At 44.4% G+C, this 20,940-nt stretch overlaps 1 protein-coding gene across 1 annotated transcript in view; it reads left to right on the top strand.

Annotated features, from left to right (window-relative positions):
- The window catches only part of ELAPOR2 (endosome-lysosome associated apoptosis and autophagy regulator family member 2), a 102,649-nt gene that overhangs the window by 52,318 nt on the left and 29,391 nt on the right, over positions 1–20,940 (top strand). Inside the window, exons 10-13 of the mRNA XM_066592016.1 lie at positions 3,249–3,377; positions 10,044–10,134; positions 12,962–13,058; positions 16,117–16,254. Of these exons, the coding sequence (XP_066448113.1) occupies positions 3,249–3,377; positions 10,044–10,134; positions 12,962–13,058; positions 16,117–16,254 (455 nt within the window). The remainder of the gene's footprint in view (positions 1–3,248; positions 3,378–10,043; positions 10,135–12,961; positions 13,059–16,116; positions 16,255–20,940) is intronic.

Genomic DNA, 20,940 nt, shown 5'->3' with positions numbered 1-20,940 from the left:
TGGCGAATAAGACGACTTTTGAACCCCGAAAAATCTGCTCTGAAGTCGGGGGTCGTCTTATACGCCGGTAATACAAAAAAAAAGAAAGTGTCAAAAAAAAAAATCATTACTCACCTGCCCCGGCGTTCTGCGGCGCTGCTGCAGGCTGTCGCTCCCTCCTGGTCCCTGGCAGAGCATTGCTTTCTGGACGCAGGGCTTGAAATCCCCGCCTCTAGAAAGCTACTGTGATTAGCTAACACACGCCGTCAGCCAATCACAGCCATTCAATGACATCATTGTCATTGGCTGTGATTGGCTGAAGGCACGTGTGTTTTCTGGAGGCGGGGATTTCAAGCCCTGCGTCCAGAAAGCAATGCTCTGCCGGGGACCAGGAGGGAGCGACATCCTGCAGCAGCGCCGCAGAACGCCGGGGGAAGTGAGTAATGATTTTTATTTTTTGCTCCGCTGTATTCCCGGCGTATAAGGTGACAGTTGGGGGGTCGTCTTATACGCCCCGTCGCCTTATACGCCGGTATATACGGTATATTTTTTTTATTTTTACACATTTCTGGATGAATTGCAGGGAAGGGCTTCTATATTTAAGCCCTTTCCGACAATTCATCTCACGATCGCCGGCAGTCCATTGCTTTCAGTGGAACCTGCTGTATTGCCGGCTCCATTGAATTCAATGGGCTAACATCATTCTTCTCTGCCACAGCTGTTACTGCTGTGGCAGAGGAGAACGATCTTTATGCTGACAGTGCGGGGGGGGGGGCACTCTTGCCGCTATTGTGGCTTAATAGTGGGACCTGGGAACTTGAGATGCAGCCCAACATGTAGCCCCTCGCCTGCCCTATCCGTTGCTGTGTCATTCCCATCACTTTCTTGAATTGCCCCGATTTTCACAAATGAAAACCATAGTGAGCATCGGCGATATACAAAAATGCTCGGGTCGCCCATAGACTTCAATGGGGTTCGTTACTCGAAACGAACCCTCGAGCATCGCGATAATTTCGTCCCGAGTAACGAGCACCCGAGCACCCGAGCATTTTGGTGCTCGCTCATCTCTACAAAGAATTCTCTGTCACAAATTTGAAGACATGGCTCCCACAGGGGAAGGGCTAGAGGGAATAAATCAAGCTCCTTAAAATGAAAAATTTAACCTGAAAGAATCAGTTGATTCAGAAAAAAAGGCCTCCTAAATTGTTAAATTTGATTTATGAAAAAAAAATTCCAGGCGATATTTGCCAATGTGTGAATTGCACTTAAACTGTTCTGTATAGTTCCAGTGACAATTTCCACAGCTGAGAGGTCCTCCAGTAGACTTGCCAATTCCCAAATACCTGGCAATGATGTATGACGAGCCAAGATTGGCTATGCCAAAAGAATGGACTTTTCAGATGTGGTAGATAAGTACAGCAAGAAAAAAAGCCAGGAGATTTTACAGTACAGCGCTGTAGACTAATACAGTAACTTTTATGTATTCTGATCAATCATGTTTATTTCTAAACAAATGTAATCATTTATCAACAGTGCAAAGTCAAAGACTTAAGGCCCAATGTCCACGGACAAATTTAATTGGCAGGGCACCACGTGGGAGATCCGCAAATCAAACCGCCCGTAGAGAAGCATGGGTGTCCGCAAATGGATTACAGTATGCCGATTTGTTTTGCAGACCTTTTGGTCCAGAAAACAAATCGCAGCATGCTCTATTTTTGTGCGGTTCCCATACAGACCGCTTCCATTGGAGTCAATGAAAGCTGTCCTATCCGCCGCCCGCCCGCACCTGACACTGCAGAGATATAAAAAAAAAACAAGAAACCTGTACTGCGCATGTCCTGTTAAGCAGCTTAAAGGTTAAAACTATTGAGTTATAGCGTAATAAATACTGTTGAATATTTAAAACATTGTTTTTTGTTCAATCATATTGCACAGTTAGGGCCCAATGCCCACAGACAGATTATTGCTGCGGAATTCGCGGTCAGACACCTGCCGCAAATTCTGCAGCAATGTCCGTCTATAGACATGCTGTGGCAAACGATTCTCTCCTCCCCACGAGCGGAAATCAACTGTGATTTTTTCCGCTCCCGGGGAAGAATCGCAGTATGTTCTATTCTGTGTGGAGAAATGCACGGAAAGCTTCCATTGCAGTCAATGGAAGCCATCCGTCTTGCAATACTTCCGCAGTGAGCACTGTGGATGTACCGTGAGAATCCGTGTTACAGTCATGCTCTGCACTGTGCATGCGCGCCGGCTCGCCGGATGAGACACATGCGGCGGATCCACACAGGTGAGTATAGGATCTCTGGGGGGGCGCCAGGTCTGATTCCGCTGATATATTTAAGAGAATCCGATCCGGCCGTGGGCATGAGGCATATGGCCGGTTTCTGAGTCAAGATTTTATTTTAGTCAAGAAGTACGACATATTCTGATCCATTATGTTTATTTATAAACAAATGTAATCAATCAGCTGAAATTTAGGGCTCATGCCCACGAGTGTCGTGGGATACGCCCGGGGATTTACGCCGCAGGAGTACCGTGATATTAAACAAAGAAGTGCCTGCGAGGGATCGCAAAATTCCACGCTCTCCATTAATGCTATATTAATGGAGACGTCCTGCGTCAAAAATTTGCGGCAAATAGAACATGCTGCAATTTATTTCCAGCTGCAGAAATCCGTCATAGAATTCTACATGTGAGCATTGGCAGGCAGAAAGCTATTAGGTTCAATAGAACCCAATAGCTGCAGAATTCACACGCGGATTTCCGCCACGGGAAATGCGGTAGAAATCCGTTCAAGGACTAAACTTAATTCTAAACTCAGAAACTTGCCTTTTAGATGGGTAACTAACCTAACTATAATAATTATATACATAAAATGTAATTGATTTCCACCGTGCAAGGGGATAGAAATGTGAATTTTTAGACTTTAATTACTCAAATAAACACAATACATTTACTCATCATTTTAATATTGACTTTTGGGATAGTTCAGAATAAGGAAGGGTTGTGGGAGGGGGTGAAGGGGTGTGTGGCAAGGGGAGAACATACAGAATGATGGGGTCCCGTGCTGAATTCCGACAAAGGGGCCCGTTAATCGTTGTGGCGGCCATAATTGAAGGCTATGGTTATGGTTCCGCCCCAGTTCTGCCCTGTTTTATGTCACTGTGCATAGAAGAATAGAAGACAGTAAGCAGGACAGTGTTTAGTTATTCTTTTATTGCTGGCATATTAATAACATTTCATGTTTTTATCTGCTTCTCCTACAGTGTGTAAACCGTGTGCTGCTGGAACAGAACCCATTCTTGGATTTGAATACAAGTGGTGGAATATTCTTCCTGCTAACATGAAGACGTCCTGCTTTAATGTAGGAAACCTAAAATGTGAAGGAATGAATGGTGAGCCACTGCCGGCATCCAGACACTTGTTACTTAAATAAAAGATTGTTAAAATGTGAGCGTACGTTCACATCTAGCGGATTTATTGTGGAGTTTAGACAGCTGAAAAAATCTGCCACAAATCTATACCATTTGGTGCAGATTTTAATACGGATGTTAGTGCAAATCTGCATATAATTTCACCTCCTTCAGTTAAAGGAGTGAAATCTGCTGCAGATCTGCACCAAAATTTGCTGTGGACAATCTACAGTAAGTCTGCCACATGTGAACATACCTTTAATGTAACATATGGACAGTCATGCCCTTTAACTGGATTACGTATCCTTAGAGAACTGATGACAGCCCAAAGACTTGGAATGGTTTCTAATAGAATGTCTCCCTCTGCTGGACAATTTATTTTATGTCTTTTTTTCCTTACTAAAATGAAAAACACACTTTAGTGACAGATATAAAAGCTTTGAATATTAATTAAAGTGAATCAGTCATCATACTTTGATTCCCTGTTGTAAGGGGACTTCGAAAAGTGCTCTCCTCATGAATACATGCAGAGAAGCTGTTCCCATACTTTGCAGGTATACAAGTCTATGGGAGAGGCACACGCATGTGACTCTAGAAAGAGTCAGATTTTTAAGTGCTGCACAATCTTCATAGGGGGACAGCAATGAATTATAGTGGGTGAGTATAAAAAAAACACATCACCCGGCTGCCTGCCACATCCCGTAACAGCACCATCACTTAGTTTATAGTGCTGTTAAAACTTGACAGGTCCCCTTTAAGTAATGATAAAAAATATTTATCCCAAAAAAATTCCTTCAAGTGCCCACAGAAGTGACATGCTATTTATACTACTCCTATCCCTCTATGCGGCAGGAGCGTATTTTGGGCCCCTCGTGCACCCAGAACCTAGCTTTGAGTGTACGTTGGATGGGGAAACAAGTGCTCTGTTTCAATGGTGACAAGCAATAACATTCTCCATTATTGGGCATTTGTATTGGTAATCTCCATATCTATGAAGCAAGCATTAAAAATCTATTGCAACTGATGCAGTTAATATATTACACATACTGAAAGGGAATGTGTCATCAGAGAATGACCTATTGTAGAAATCTCGTTTTTATGTTAAAAAATTTCTAATGAATTTTTGGTCATTTTTTTTTATAATAACCTTTTTCCTTGTCACTGTGTATATTTTAAAAACATCATAATATTTAGCAGTTTTCACTCTGGCCACAAAGCCTAATGATAGTCTGACACTTCCTGTTCTGTACAACAACCTCCTGAACCATAGAAACAATGGATGAGATCTGACCCATTGATTTCTATGGGACACAGTTTTTTTTTTACCTTTCTAGAAGTTATTGTGTAGGGAGGAGGAATAGATGAGCTGTGACCATCACCTAATCTGAAGGGTGGATTCTGGGTTATCTATATGTAAATGTTACTTCTAAGGCATCAGTCAGACGAGCATGTATTTTGACGCATCCGTGCTGTGCCAAAAAATGCGCTGCAAAATACGCGTGACCGAAGCTCCGTACTCATTGCTTTCAATGGAGCCGGCCCCATTGAAAGCAATGCGATGCAGGCATTCCCCACAGTGACTTTCGGGGAAGGTCTTAAAATAGAAGCCTTTCCCTGAAAATCATCCCTAACTTGTGTAAAAAAAATAAATAAAATATATACTCACCTCTCCGATGCTGTTGGGCCTCAGCGTGTCTTCATGCTTGGCTCCCCGTCACTGTACTGAAGTTCTTTCAGCAGGTGGGGATTTTAAATCGGCTGAGCGCTGTGAACAATCACAGGCAGTGCTCAGCTGTCATTGAATGAATGGCTGTGCGCAGCCTGTGATTGGCTAAGTGCTCAGCCAATAAAACACAGCCCTTTCAAGAGGCAGGGATTTTAAAGGGGTTGTCCCGCGGCAGCAAGTGGGTCTATATACTTCTGTATGGCCATATTAATGCACTTTGTAATGTACATTGTGTACATTGTGCATTAATTATGAGCCATACAGAAGTTATCAAAAGTTTTATACTTACCTGCTCCGTTGCTGGCGTCCTCGTCTCCATGGTGCCGACTAATTTTCGGCCTCTGATGGCCAAATTAGCCACGCTTGCGCAGTCCGGGTCTTCTGCTGTCTTCAATGGGGCCGCTCGTGCAGAATGCCGACTCCGTGTAGCTCCGCCCCGTCACGTGCCGATTCCAGCCAATCAGGAGGCTGGAATCGGCAATGGACCGCACAGAAGCCCTGCGGTCCACAGAGAGAGAGGATCCCGGCGGCCATCTCCAGCAGGTGAGTATGAAGACGCCGGACCGCCGGGATTCGGGTAAGTACTACCCTGCATCGGGGTTGTCTCGCGCCGAACCGGGGGGGGGGGGGGAGGGGGGGGGGTTAAAAAAAACAAAAAAACCCGTTTCGGCACGGGACAACCCCTTTAAGTCCCTGCCTGCTAAAAGAACTTTAGTACAGTGCTGGGGAACCAAGCGTCAAGATGCGCCGAGCCCCGACAGCGCCGGGGAGGTGATATTTTTATTTTTTTTTTTACACAAGCTAGGGATGATTTCCAGGGAAGGGCTTATAATTCAAGCTCTTCCCCGAAAATCACTGCATGGGTTGCCTGCATCCCATTGCTTTCATTGGGCAGCTGCTGTCCCGGCCCCATTGAAAGCAATAGGAAAACATCGCGGTCCTCTGCCACAGCTGTTATAGCTTTGGCAGGGATTACTTCATCCCCGCGGGGAGTCCCCTCATCACTGAACACTGTAACAGTGCTGTCATGAGAGAATTCCCCGCGGGGATTCTTGCAGAGCATGGACCTATGCAGTGCATGTATGACCTATCTTTACAGGTGCAAGTATTTTCATGCCTGTAAAACACGTACATGTGAACACTTAGAAAACCAATAGAAGTGCGGTTTTATGCACACACACGCTCGTCTGACTTCGTCCTAAGGGTGCATTCATATGGATGATAAAATCATACAAGTTTTGTGCATTGCGAGACGTACAAAACTCGCACGAAAATAGAACCCATTCTTTTCAATGGGTCTACTTACATGTACACTTTGTCTCTCACAGAGATGGTAAAAAAAAACACAGTATGTTTTATTTTCATGCGAGTCTTGAACAAGAATAGAACATGCAGATGTGCGGTCTCCTGCACATCGCACAGCACACGGACGGAGTGTCCGTATCCTCTGTGATGCGAGTTGTGTCCGAAAATGTTGTGTGAATGCACCTTAATTGTAATCCTGTATGTGATAATAATGAGATGACTGCTGAAAAGTTTTCTCTATAGTACTAGAAGTCTCAGAATAATATTACACTCAAGGTCCTTTTACATGAGACAGCTGTCGGGTGCCCAACAGTCATCCTAACGATAATTGCACCCATGCGTTCACACGGGGACATTAATCATTCAATGAATGGAGATAGAGTGGGCCGGAGATCCATTCGAGCTGTCCGCCTACATTCACAGTAGGCAGGTAGTCATTCAAAAATGAATGGCTGCCTATTTACACAGGAAGATCATCGTATGATTTTTAAGCCTGCACAAACTGAATGATGAATGATAACCAAATGACTTCTTGCTGGTCATTCAGTCACTGAAAGTGTTAATACCGACTGATTATCATTCATATTTGCATGATCCAGTGAAAAGTTGAAGAATAATCGCACCATGTAAAAGGCCCCTTAGTGGCCAGAGAGAAAATGGCAAGATTTTATTTTAAAATATACACAGCGACATGGAAAATGAGTAAAAAAAATCAGAAGATATAAAATAATATGTTCAACATAAAAACTTGATTTAAGTAACAGCTAATTTGCCAATGGCACATTCCCTTTAATGTGTATTTGTACAGATGATCATTACAGAGGAAGAAGTCTCTAAATTGCTTTCCTCTGCTCACCCCACCACCTGCGCTAGCGACCCTTTCCCCTCACACCACCTCCGATCCCTCTCCCCAGTGGTCATCTCCCATCTCACCACTATATTCAACCTCTCTCTGACCTCTGGCATCTTTCCCTCTTCTTTCAAACACGCCATCATATCCCCACTGCTAAAGAATCCGACTCTTGACGCGACTGACACTGCCAACTACCGACCCATCTCTAATCTCCCCTTCATCTCCAAACTACTAGAACGCCTAGTTTACTCCCACCTTGTAAGCTATCTATCAGAGAACTCTCTTCTCGACCCCCTAGAGTCTGGCTTCCGACCCCAACACTCAACAGAAACTGCCCTTACAAGGGTATCAGACCTCCTGACAGCCAGATCGAGGGGTAACTACTCCCTACTGATCCTCCTCAACCTCCCTGCCACATTCGACACTGTTGACCACAAACTCCTCTTCAGTATGCTTCGCTCCATCGGCCTGAAGGACACTGCTCTTTCCTGGTTTTCCTCCTACCTATCTGACTGCTCTTTCAGCGTCTCCTTTGTTGGTGCTACCTCCCCTCCTTTTCCCCTTGTTGTCGGGATCCCCCAGGGCTCGTTTCTTGGACCCCTCGTTTTCTCCATCTACACAGTCCCTATTGGACAAACCATCATGAGTTTTGGTGTCCAATACCATCTATATGCTGATGACACCTAGCTATACACCTCTTCCCGTGACATCTCTGCACCTTTCCTCCAAAACATCACCAACTATCTGTCTGCTGTCTCTAACACTATGTCCTAACTCTATCTAAAACTAAACCTCTCTAAAACTGACCTACTGGTGTTTCCTCCTTCCACTAACCGACCTCATCCTGACATCTCCATCTCAGTGTGTGGCACCACCATAACTCCCAGACAGCTGCCTTGGGGTCATAGTCAACTCCAATCTCTCCTTTACCCCCTACATCCAATCTCTTGCCCGAACATGTCAGCTGCACCTCAAGAACATTGCAAGAATCTGCTCTTTTCTCACCATAGACACGCTAAAAACGCTGATTGTTGCCCTCATCCACTCTCAGCTCAATTATTGCAACCCCTGATCAGACTCTACCCACTCCAATCCATCCTGAATGCGGCAGCCAGGCTCATCTTCCTGTCCAGCCGCTACTCGGACACCTCTGCCCTGTGTCGATCACTGCACTGGCTGCTCGTTAAATACAGAATTCAATTTAAACTCCCTACCTTAATCCACAAAGCCCTCTACAGTGCAGCGCCACCCTACATTACATCCCTCATCTCAATCCATCACCGAGCCAGGGCTCTCCGCACTAACAAAACTAGACTGCGCGCCCCTCTAATTAGAACTTCTTATTCCCGCCTCCAAGACTTCTCCAGAGTAGCACCAGTACTTTGGAATGCACTACCAAAGGTTATCCCGGCAATCCAGGACTCAAAAAACTTCAGGCGTGCTATAAAAATGCACCTCTTCAGGGAGGCATACCGCATTCCGTAAACAAACCCCTCTGTACACTGCCTGATAACATGCTCCCTGACCTACTGACTGCAAACCCTGCTAGCCACAATCAACTGCCCCTGCAGTCACACCGATTCTGCCGTCACACTGTATTTGTAAGTGCTGCAGAATATGTTGGCGCTATACAAATAAAGATTATTATTAAAATTTTATATCTATCGTATAAATAATAACAGGCCTTTAATGTCTTCTGCTTGCAATGCAACTCCATTAAAGATATTTCAGAGTGGAATGATAGTAAGTGAATCCAAAGAGAGTCAGCTCACCTGGAGACACCAGCCACAGCCAACACAATGTGCAAGGAAGGTCCAAAGAGCAGAAAGTCGACCAATTGAATGTGGAAAACAAGCTGCAGCACTGTAATATTGGCAATAAAATCTTCACCTTTATTGAATCCCATTAAAAGAACACTTACTCAAAGCCATAGTAAAAAAAAACAGCCAGCTACAAATTTCCAATGTTAAGACCTATTTATACACAACGATTATCGCACAAAATTTGTTAAAGCGATGGCTTTTGAGTGATAATCATTGTGTGTAAATGCTACCATCATGCACTTTTCATCTGAACGATTTTTAGGTGAGCTTAAAATCCATTGTTCAGACTGCATGCTGTGTTCTTCACGGGAGCAGGAGATTACCTTGTATTCTCTTAGCAGCCCATGACTGAACAGTGGAGCTGATTGCAGAGCTCAGACCACCTGCTGAGTTCTGCAAGCAGCTCCAGGAGGCTCATTTGCATGGAAATGAAGCTGATAAAGTACTCATGAGCATTAGTGCCTATTAGTACTTAATCAAAACGATCGCTAATCTTTTAATCATTTGAAAGATTATTTTTGCTTGTAAATGGGCATTAACTCTTTCTTCATACATCAGAATGGATAGATTGTTACAAACACGCTAATTTACCAGAACATGTAAATCCAACCCTTGAGTTGTGTTTAAGGCATTGTTCACGTGTGCTATGTGTGACAGAAATTTCTGGGATTGAAACTTTGTCCCCTACATCTGATTGGTATTGGTTCTGTAGAATATACGTGGACTTTTACAAACCTTATTTAGTTGTATTGGACAGAAGCAGAAATCATTATATCCAAAATGTCTTCTGCTACAATCTTATTTCCAAAGCTGTGTTTCTTATTACCCGTTCTACTGTTTATTTACATTAAGCATACCGACATATGGTTAGATTTCTTTTTATGTGGACATTGAGTTCCTTTACCATAGTTGTGCACTAAATTGTGAACTGTGTATTCTAGGTTGGGAGGTAGCTGGAGATCATGTCCAAAGTGGAGCCGGAGGATCTGATAATGATTACCTTCTTCTGAATTTGCATATTCCAGGATTTAAGTAAGTTATAAGACAATATTGAGATCAAGTTAATACAGGTCCCAAACACTCTCGACTTTTGCCATATTTGACATATTTCACAAACATTAATTAAAAGGGTTTTCCGGTACATAAAAAAAAGTTAAACAGGCTTAAAATTAAGAAAAGTTGAATACTCACCTATGCTGGAGGCTTCCCATTCAGTGCTGCAGCCCTGGTTGCCCGCTGCATGGAACCTGGAAAAAGCACTGGGCGGTCACGTGTCGTTCTCTGTGCATGTGACTGCACAGCAAGCCACATGCACAATGCACGGCATGTAACTGACCACCACATCTTCTGGGTTCTGCATGGGGGGGAACTGGAACTGTAGTCCTGGACGGGAAGTCGCTAGGGTAGGAGAGTATTCAATTTTTCTTAATTTTAGGCCCTTTTAACTTTGTTTTTTATGTCCTGGAAAACCCTTTAACCCCTTGAGTGGCACGCCCGGAAATTTTCCGGGACGAGCTCCACTGCTCATAGCGATATAGCCCGGAAGATTTCCGGGCTATGTATCACTATGGGAGCTGCAGAGCACAATGCCACAAGCTGTGACAGTGTGCTCTGCCTGCACAGTCCCACAGAGAGCAAAGCAAGGGCTTTGAAAAACCAGCAGAAGATATTGCCGATATGCCGGCAATCTCCTGCTTTGTTTACAGGTTGCCATAGAGACCATCGGCTGGTCAGAAGCAAGCTGATGGTCTCTGTGGCAGGGAGAACTGATGCTTGGCTGTGAGAGGACAGCTAGGTACCTGCTCTTACAGCAGAGATCAGAGAAAACCTCCGATCTCTGCTGTGTTAACCCTTTACATGCGGCAGTCTATGTGACTGCAGCATGTAAAGGGCTGTCACTGCAGCATGTAAAGGGCTGTCACCATCGGACCCCCGGAATGTGATCAGGGGTCCTGATTGGTCCCTGTGGAAGTCCCCTAAAGGGACAAAAAAAAAAAGTTTAAAAATTATTTAAAAAATTATAAAAACACTTGTCTCCCTTTACTTTATAAAAAAACAAAAATAAAATCACACATGTGGTATCCATGCGTTGTAAGTTAATACATTATTTAACCCCCTTAATGACATGGCCCCTTTTTTTCTTTTTTCCCCATTTCTTTTTTTCCTCCCCCCTGTTTAAAAAAACCACAACTTGTCCCGCAAAAAACAAGCCCTTATATGGCCATGTCAATGGAAAAATGAAAAAAGTTATGGCTCTTGAGACACAACAGCAAAATTAGTTGAAATTCAATGATTAGACCATTTTAAAAAACCTGCCCTGGTGGGCACGACAGGGTGGTAGGAAACCCGCCACTCAAGGGGTTAAGGTTGCATCAAAACTTTTGCACATAGCAATGCTTAACTTCCCCACAGGGTGCAGAATAAAGCAAGCCATAACTGGGCGAAACAAAATAGATCAAAATGGCAGTGAGGATTAACTCCTCCAAACACCCTAATTATAGAGTTCCCATAACTGAGATTAAGGCACTGAGAGCACAGGTAGTTTTATCAAGTCCAACTGGCCTACATTACAGTAGACAACTGAAAAAACCTTATATTCTAAAAAAGTGCAAAGATGATATAAAACAGAAAATGTAACACAGCATTGTAGGCAGATGAGTGTTATTTCTCCCAAAATATGAGAATGACTCCCGAAATATGAGAAAAACATAGTAATGTTTTTGGAATCTCTCCATTGTGTTGAACCTGATAGTGTGTAGTTTTTCATGTAGCATCATGCACAACACTCTGGATCCTCGCTGCCATGTAGATATGTTAATTTGTGAGTTTGATTCCTAATCCCTGGGTGATTATCTTCCATGAGCGGAACTGTATGTGATTTAGGAAACTGGATATTCAGCACCCTAGAAATTAGGCTCACACTTTGGTTCCAAAATAGGGACATCACTGGGCATAACCACGTGTGCAAGTGTGTGCCTGACAGTTGACAGGTAAAAAGCATGGCATGAAGTCTAGTTGGCACCAAGTGAGTGCTTCTGGAGAATTTTGAGAACTCTTCTGCCAGGCTAGCTGGTGGCTTTCTTTGGTCAATGTACAATGGTGCCACAGCAGGAAAGACCGGGTGAAATTGAGATCCTATTCCCATTTAATCATAAAAGGAAGCTTTCTGCCCAGGGGAGGGCTGTTGAAAACTGAAGGAATATATGGATATTATACCCCTCTGCAAAGGATCTACCCAGCATCTAAGCTCAAACATGGTTGGCATAAGGTTCCTACTCTGGCTCCCGCATAGAGTAGCAGCAAAATGAAAGATGCCTGCCTCCATACTTCCTCCCTGGGCGGCTGGAATTTCTCCCTAAATTGCTGTTCTCTAAGTACTCTATTACAAAAAGCAAGATTATAAAGTGTAGTCAGCCTGTTAAGGATCCACCAACTATGGGCTGTCCAGTTCTGTCCTGCTAGAAACCCTGGATTGCAAAAAAAAAATTATTAAAGGGGACAAACTTTTTCCAGATTTGATAAGAGAACTGCTGTTGAACTATTTATGAATGCAACTGCAGAATTTATGGCAAAAAATGAAGTGTTACATTCTACGAAAGACTTGTCACAGAAAACTGGTAGGCGAGGTAGTAGAATCTCTCCTGTGGTGGAGGTTAACAGCTTACACAAGTCATACTGTGAGTGATGAATGAGCTCTAATATATCAAACTGTGTGGGAACATCCTACCTTTGCCATCTTATTTGGTTCTTTGTGGTTGTAGAAGTGAAGATATCAGATCTATACCCAGGTGATAAAACTACCTTTAACTGTACTGACTATATAGACTATTCTCACATTTTTATCTCTCTTAATTTTCAGACCTCCAACATCAGGAGGGAATGGCGCAGAAATGGGCAGGATCACTTTTGTGTTTGAAACCATTTGTACTGCTGACTGTGTGCTGTACTTCATGGTGGTGAGTGATTTTGTGTGCAATTATATTTTAGTGCTTTAAGTTGGTTTATATGGTGTAGTTATTCTTTATTAGGGTGCATTGAGACGACCGTATATCGTCTGGGTTTTCACGCCCAGCCGATATACGGCGTCTCCCCCTGCAGGGGGGAGGAGGCTGGAAGAGCCGGGGGCAGTGCACTGAGCTCCCGCCCCCTCTCTGCCTCCTCTCCACCCCCTCTCCGCCCCTCTGCACTATTTGCAATGAGAGGAGCCCCAGCGGGGCGGGGCTAAATTCCGGGAATTCTGTACAATTCCATTGGAAAACAAACTGAAATTTCTAAGGTGGAACAATAAAAAAAATGTGGTTGCATAAATATGCACATCATAAAACTGATTCTTTCTTGATGTACCCTTTGACTTCATGACAGCATTCAGTCTTGGGCAGGTGTCTATCAGCATGGCACATCTTGACGCAGCAATCTTTGCCCACTCTTCCTTGCATATCTTGTATGTGCCACCCTCTTCAGGTCAACCCACAGATTTTTAATGGGATTCTGGTCTGGGCTCTGGCTTGACCATTCCAAAACTTAGATCATCTTCTGGCGAAGTCTTTCTTTTGTTGATTTGAAGATAGGCTTTGGTTTGTCATGCTGAAAGGTGAAATTCCTCTTAATCTTCAGCTTTTTAGCAGAGGCCTGAAAGTTTTGTTCCAAAATGGACTGGTATTTGGAATTGTTTATAGTTCTCTCCACTTTGACTACAGCCCCAGTTACAGCAGCCAAAAAACAGTCCCAAAGCATAATGCTGCCTCGACCATTCTTCGCTGTGGATATAGTGTTCTTTTTGTGATGTGCAATGTTGGTTTTGCACCAAATGTACCTTGCAATTAAGGCCAAAAAGTCCAACCTTGCTCTCATCAGACCATAACATGTTTTTGGCAGACTTGATGTAGGTTTTGGCAAAACATGGCCGGCTGGTATGTTTTTCTTTGCTAGAAAAGGCTTGCATCTTGCCCCCAACCCCACGGCCCAGACATATGAAGAATACGGGAGATGGTTATCACATGCACTACACAACCAGTACTTGCCAGAAATTTCTGCAGCTCCTTTAATGTCGCTGTAGACTTCTTGACAGCCTTCCGCACCAATTTTCTTCGGGTCTTTTCATCAATTTTTGAGGGATGCCCAGTTCATAGTAATGTCACTGTTGTGCCAAATATAATCCACTTCATGATAGTCACTTTCACTCTGTTCCATGGTGTGTGTAATGCCTTGGAAATGTCTTGGCCTCCTTCTCCTGACTGACACCTTCAAGAATCAGATCCCTTTGATGTGTTGTGAGCACTTTACGGATCATGGCTTTTGCTAACAAAATGCAACTAAAAAGTCAGGAAAATCTTACTAGAAGAGCTGAACTTTATATGCAGTATATCAGCATCACTGTAAATAATGGCAGCTGGATACTGACTACTATTAACATGAGTTTAAATGTGATTGACTAATTCTGAACACAACCACATCTGCAAATATACGAAAGTGTTCACACTAAAGGCCCATTTAGACAACGATTATCAGTCAAAAGTCTCTCAAAAGAAATCTTTTGAGGGATAATCATTGTGTACATTTACATGGCTGATGATCGCTCAAAATTCTCTCAACCAGCAGTTTGAGTGACAGTTTTGAGCGTTCACTCTGCATAAGTGTGTAAATGAAGGCTTACGCTGTATGCAGAAGACAAGCAGGACTGCTACCTTCTGCATACAGCTGTTGTCTTCTCAGAGCGCTCAGCTGGTATCCAGCTGAGCATTCCAAGTGGGGTATGCAGAAGACAAGCAGGGCCGCTTGTCTTCTACATACAGCTGTTTTCTTCTCAGAGCACTCAGCTGGTATACAGCTGAGTGCTCTGAGCGGGGTATACAGAGCACAGCTGCAACGCTTTCTTCTGCATATTCCTGCTGTGTTCACACCAGTTACATGCTTCCTCTCGTGTCTCCTTTGCCACAATAGTCTTCATTCAGACATGGGAGTGTCCACTCGATCCAACTGGCCTTTCGTTTCAGAAAAAGAAATAATCTCTGGGAGCTTGGACGTTGGGAAAAACAGCTTCTATACTTTATTATAAAATGTGCTCAGTACATCATGGCTACTAGGTGCTCACGGAGTACGCGTTTCGATCTCAATCTGAGATCTTGATCACAAAGTCCAAGCTCCCAGAGACAATTTCTTTTTCTATACAGAAGACAGCTGGACCGTTGTCTTCTGCATTCTGCTGCTATGTTCACGGGGCACACAGCTGGTATACAGCTGAATATTCCAAGTGGGGTATGCAGAACATAGCTGGAGCACTGTCTTCTGCATACTTCTGCAGTGTTCACAGAGCGCACAGTTGGTATACAGCTGAATACTCCGAGCGGGGTATGCAGAACATAGCTGGAGCTCTGTCTTCTGCATACTCCTGCTGTTTCCCCGAGCAGGATACCAGCTGAAACAATAAGTTCAGTGGTGTCCCACTGAGAACTCAGCGCGCGGTCCTGATAAGACTCATTGTTGTCTTTCAGCTTGCTGAAAGACAACGATGAGCAAATCGTTAATTAAATCTGCACGATATCCGTGCAGTTAGACCCAACGATTCTTGCTCATAAGACGGGTTGGAGCGATTTTTGAGCGAGAATCGTTGGGTCTAAATGGACCTTTATGCAACCACATTATTTTAGTTCTGTTATTTTTACGCCCTAAAATTCTACAGATAACGGGTCACATTGAAGGTGGAAATACATCTGAAATAATTTAGCTTTCTTGGATTTTTTAACATGACACAAACATGGAGTATATAGACATTTTATATCCACTGTATAGTTCTGGCATGTATGTTACTTCTCATCATTTGCAATATTTCTTTTTACCCATATGTATTTGACAGCTGATTACATTATATTTTAGCCTAGTACTTTAAGTAAACATTATTGTGACTTATTTTGCTTCATTCAAACCTAATAGATAAGCTACAATTATTGCTACCGTATAATCTAATGATCTGCACAGTGAAAGCTTATTACTTACTGTAAATACTTTCCTCTACAGGATGTTAATAAGAAGACTACTAGTGTGGTGGAGTCCTGGGGAGGAAGCAGAGAAAAGCAGTCCTACACTCACATCATACCTAGGAATTCTACGTACATGTTTACCTGGGCGTTCCAGAGGACCAACCGGGCTCAAGATGTAAGTTTTATACAGTATCCAGTTTATTATGAGCCTACTTAATACTCTGCTGGGCCATCTTATATTCATACATTGTGATGTCCAGCATTGTGCCATAGGCTGAGGGGCTAAGATCTGACTGAGGGCCCTTTTACAAAAAACAATTACGTTCAGTGTATAACCGAACAATGATCAGTGTATAAATAGTGAATCTCGCCTTCTCTGACTGGACTGCTGTTTATTATGTTGTCTGCCATCTGCTGGTGAAAGGTGAACATCTCTCTTATGTTCTCTATAAATCTATGTAGCCAGTGAGCAGGGCTGGAGCTCTGTGCACTGCTCCCTGCCCAGCCCGCCTCCTTCCCCTGCAGAGAGGGACACTGTATACCGTCCGGGCGTGAAAACCCGGCCAATATACGGTTGTCTGAATAAGCCCTTAGATTGAAATAAGATCTTTTATGTATGTAGGCTTGTTCAAATCCTCCTGTCTTTTAATGTAATTGAAGACAAACTCTATTATATCAGGGTACTGTAGGGGCCAAATTATTACTTCCAGGACTCCTTGTTCTTCTTTACCTTGAAGAGAATTCTTTATGACATTGGCTGTATGTTTTGTGTCATTGTTCTGCTGCACAATAAATTTGGAGCCAATCAGACGCCTTACATGATAGATAAGTATCTGCCTGTTTTTATCAGCATTGAGAAATCCCTTAATCCTGGCCAAATCCTAAACTCCATTTGATGAAAAACAGCCCCAAACTTGCAAGTAACCTCCACCATGCTTCAGTGTTGGCTTGCAGACACTCATTATTGTATCGCTCTCCAGCCTGGGAGACACCTTGCTGATGCTGTATACCTACCTTTTGTCCTGTTGCTGTGCTCCATCTTGCCATGGTGCATGACCTGTGAAATGAAACTGTCTTCTATAACCTCACCTTTGTAGCAGAGTTCGGCTGTTCCTCACCCAGTTTTAAGCCTCCTACACAGCTGTTTCTGTTTCAGTTAATAACTATGTTTAAGCCTATATATGAAAATGATGATTATCACCTGTTTGGTGCAATTGGTTAATCATACACCTGACTAGAATCTTACAAAATCTCTGACTGTGCAAGTGTACATAGAAGAACTTAAAATAAACGAACACTCCTATTTTTTAAAACCTTTTTACCTTGCAGCATTTTTTCCACAGCTACCTAAAACATTTGCACAGTACTATTTGAAGAAGTGTGCACCTCTTCATACACTAAGCACATTGTGCGCTGGTGGTTATAATATTAAGACCGGTGTTTGAAATGCTAGTCCTAATGAATTTCCACCTATGTTTTCCATATATGCTGGAAAAACTCCAGGTACATGGGCTGCATGTATCCATAGAGCCCCGCTGACCCAACCTATGCCAAAAGAATGTCCTTTTGGCATGCATTAGGGAGGTACAGCATATGTCTGTATACCTTTTGGTTTAGTATGTAGTACATACCTTACAAGGGTCCCTCTTTCAAAGGGACAGTGCCTACTTTTGATCCAAGTGCCTTTGTCCCTCTTTGCTCCTTAAATGTCCCTCTTTTTGAATTTGAATTAATAAACTTACTATATTGCTCCAAAAATTATCTTTATGGTTACTAACTGTATATTAGACCCAAATTTGTATATTAATCCATCATATTCTGCAATTTGGATCTGAAAATTTTCTTATGTTTTTGGGCTGATATCACTATCACTGCAACAATGATATGAAGAATCTGGGGCCAACAACTAAGCACTAGAGATGAGCGAGCACCAAAATGCTCGGGTGCTCGTTACTCGAGACGAACTTTTCGCGATTCTCGAGGGTTCGTTTCGAGTAACGAACCCCATTGAAGTCAATGGGCGACCGGAGCATTTTTGTATATCGCCGATGCTTGCTAAGGTTTTCATTTGTGAAAATCGGGGCAATTCAAGAAAGTGATGGGAACGACACAGCAACGGATAGGGCAGGCGAGGGGCTACATGTTGGGCTGCATCTCAAGTTCACAGGTCCCACTATTAAGCCACAATAGCGGCAAGAGTGGGCCCCCCCAACAACTTTTACTTCTGAAAAGCCCTCATTAGCAATGGATAGCTTAGCTAAGCACCACACTACCTCCAACAAAGCACAATCACTGCCTCCATGACACTCCGCTGCCACTTCATCCTGGGTTACATGCTGCCCAACCCCCCCTGCACGACCCAGTGTCTACAGCGCACACCAAATTGTCCCTGCGCAGCCTTCAGCTGCCCTCATGCCACACCACACTCATGTCTATTTATAAGTGCGTCTGCCAGAGGAACCGCAGGCACACACTGCAGAGGGTTGGCACGGCTAGGCAGCGACCCTCTTTAAAAGGGGCGGGGCGATAGTCCACAATGCTGTACAGAAGCAATGAGAAATCCAATCCTGTGCCACCTCCATCTGGAGCTGCACACGTGGGCATAGCAATGGGGAACCTATGTGCCACACACTATTCATTCTGTCAAGGTGCCTGCATGCGCCAGTCAGACCGCGGTTTTTATAAATAGTCACAGGCAGGTACAACTCCGCAATGGGAATTCCGTGTGCACCCACAGCATGGGTGGCTCCCTGGAACCCACCCGCTGTACATAAATGTATCCCATTGCAGTGCCCTGGACAGCAGAGCTAACGTCAGATGAAATGCAGGTGGGCTTCGGCCCACACTGCATACCCCAGTCAGACTGGGGTTCTTTAGAAGTGGAAACAGATGCATTTACAACTCCCTGTGGACCCACAGCATGGGTGGCTCCCTGGAACCCACCGGCGGTACATAAAAATATCCCATTGCATTGCCCATCACAGCTGAGGTAGTAATGTCATGTTTAATGCAGGTGGGCTTCGGCCCACACTGCATGCCCAGTCAGACTGTGGTTCTTTAGAAGTGAACACAGATGCATTTACAACTCCCTGTGGACCCACAGCATGGGTGGGTGCCAGGAAGCCACCGGCGGTACATAACAATATCCCATTGCATTGCCCATCACAGCTGAGGTAGTAATGTCATGTTTAATGCAGGTGGGCTTCGGCCCACACTGCATGCCCCAGTCAGACTGGGGTTCTTTAGAAGTAGAAACAGATGCATTTACAACTTCCTGTGGACCCACAGCATGGGTGGGTGCCAGGAAGCCACCGGCGGTACATAACAATATCCCATTGCATTGCCCATCACAGCTGAGGTAGTAATGTCATGTTTAATGCAGGTGGGCTTCGGCCCACACTGCATGCCCCAGTCAGACTGGGGTTCTTTAGAAGTGGAAACAGATGCATTTACAACTCCCTGTGGACCCACAGCATGGGTGGCTCCCTGGAACCCACCGGCGGTACATAAAAATATCCCATTGCAGTGCCCAACACAGCTGATGTAACGTCAGCTCTAATGCAGGTGGGCTAAAAATTAATTTGATTACACTGTAGGCGAGGGCCCACAAAAATTGCTGTATCAACAGTACTAATGTACATCAGAAAAATTGCCCATGGCCAACCAAGAGGGCAGGTGAAACCCATTAATCGCTTTGGTTAATGTGGCTTAATTGGTAACTAGGCCAGGAGGCAGCCCAGTTTAAATAAAAATTGGTTGAGGTGAAAGTTTCAACGCTTTAATGAGCCTTGAAACGTATAAAAATTGTTTAGAAAAATTATATGACTGAGCCTTGTGGGCCTAAGAAAAATTGCCCGTTCGGCGTGATTATGTGAGGTTTCAGGAGCAGGAGGAGGAGGAGGAATATTATACACAGATTGATGAAGCGAAAAGGACCCCGTTTTGATGGGGATACAGAACGATGCTTCCATCCGCGGGTGCAGCCTACGTATTGCTTAGGTATCGCTGCTGTCCGCTGGTGGAGAAGAGAAGTCTGGGGAAATCCAGGCTTTGTTCATCTTGATGAGTGTAAGCCTGTCGGCACTGTCGGTTGACAGGTGGGTACGCTTATCCGTGATGATTCCCCCAGCCACACTAAACACCCTCTCTGACAAGACGCTAGCCGCAGGACAAGCAAGCACCTCCAGGGCATACAGTGTGAGTTCAGGCCACGTGTCCAGCTTCAACACCCAGTAGTTGTAGGGGGCAGAGGCGTCAACGAGGACGGTCGTGCAATCGGCTACGTACTCCCTCACCATCCTTTTACAGTGCTCCCGCCAACTCAGCCTTGACTGGGGACCGGTGATGCAGTCTTGCTGGGGAGCCATAAAGCTGTCAAAGGCCTTAGAGAGTGTTCCCCTGCCTGCGCTGTACATGCTGCCTGATCTCTGCGCCTCCCCTGCTACCTGGGCCGCGGAACTGCGCCTTCGGCCACTAGCGCTGTCGGATGGGAAGTTTACCATCAGTTTGTCCACCAGCGCCCTGTGGTATAACATCATTCTCGAACCCCTTTCCTCTTCGGGAATGAGAGTGGAAAGGCTCTCCTTATACCGTGGATCGAGCAGTGTGTACACCCAGTAATCCGTAGTGGCCAGAATGCGTGTAACGCGAGGGTCACGAGAAAGGCATCCTAACATGAAGTTAGCCATGTGTGCCAGGGTACCTGTACGCAACACATGGCTGTCCTCACTCGGAAGATCACTTTCAGGATCCTCCTCCTCCTCTGGCCATACACGCTGAAAGGATGACAGGCAAGCTGCATCTGTACCCTCAGCAGTGGGCCAAGCTGTCTCTTCCCCCTCCTCCTCATGCTCCTCCCCCT

The sequence above is a fragment of the Eleutherodactylus coqui genome, chromosome 2, assembly GCF_035609145.1.
Source record: "Eleutherodactylus coqui strain aEleCoq1 chromosome 2, aEleCoq1.hap1, whole genome shotgun sequence".
Taxonomy (NCBI): Eukaryota; Metazoa; Chordata; class Amphibia; order Anura; family Eleutherodactylidae; genus Eleutherodactylus; species Eleutherodactylus coqui.
The sequence above is the reverse complement of the archived record's forward strand: the minus strand, read 5'-3'. Positions and strand labels throughout refer to the sequence as shown.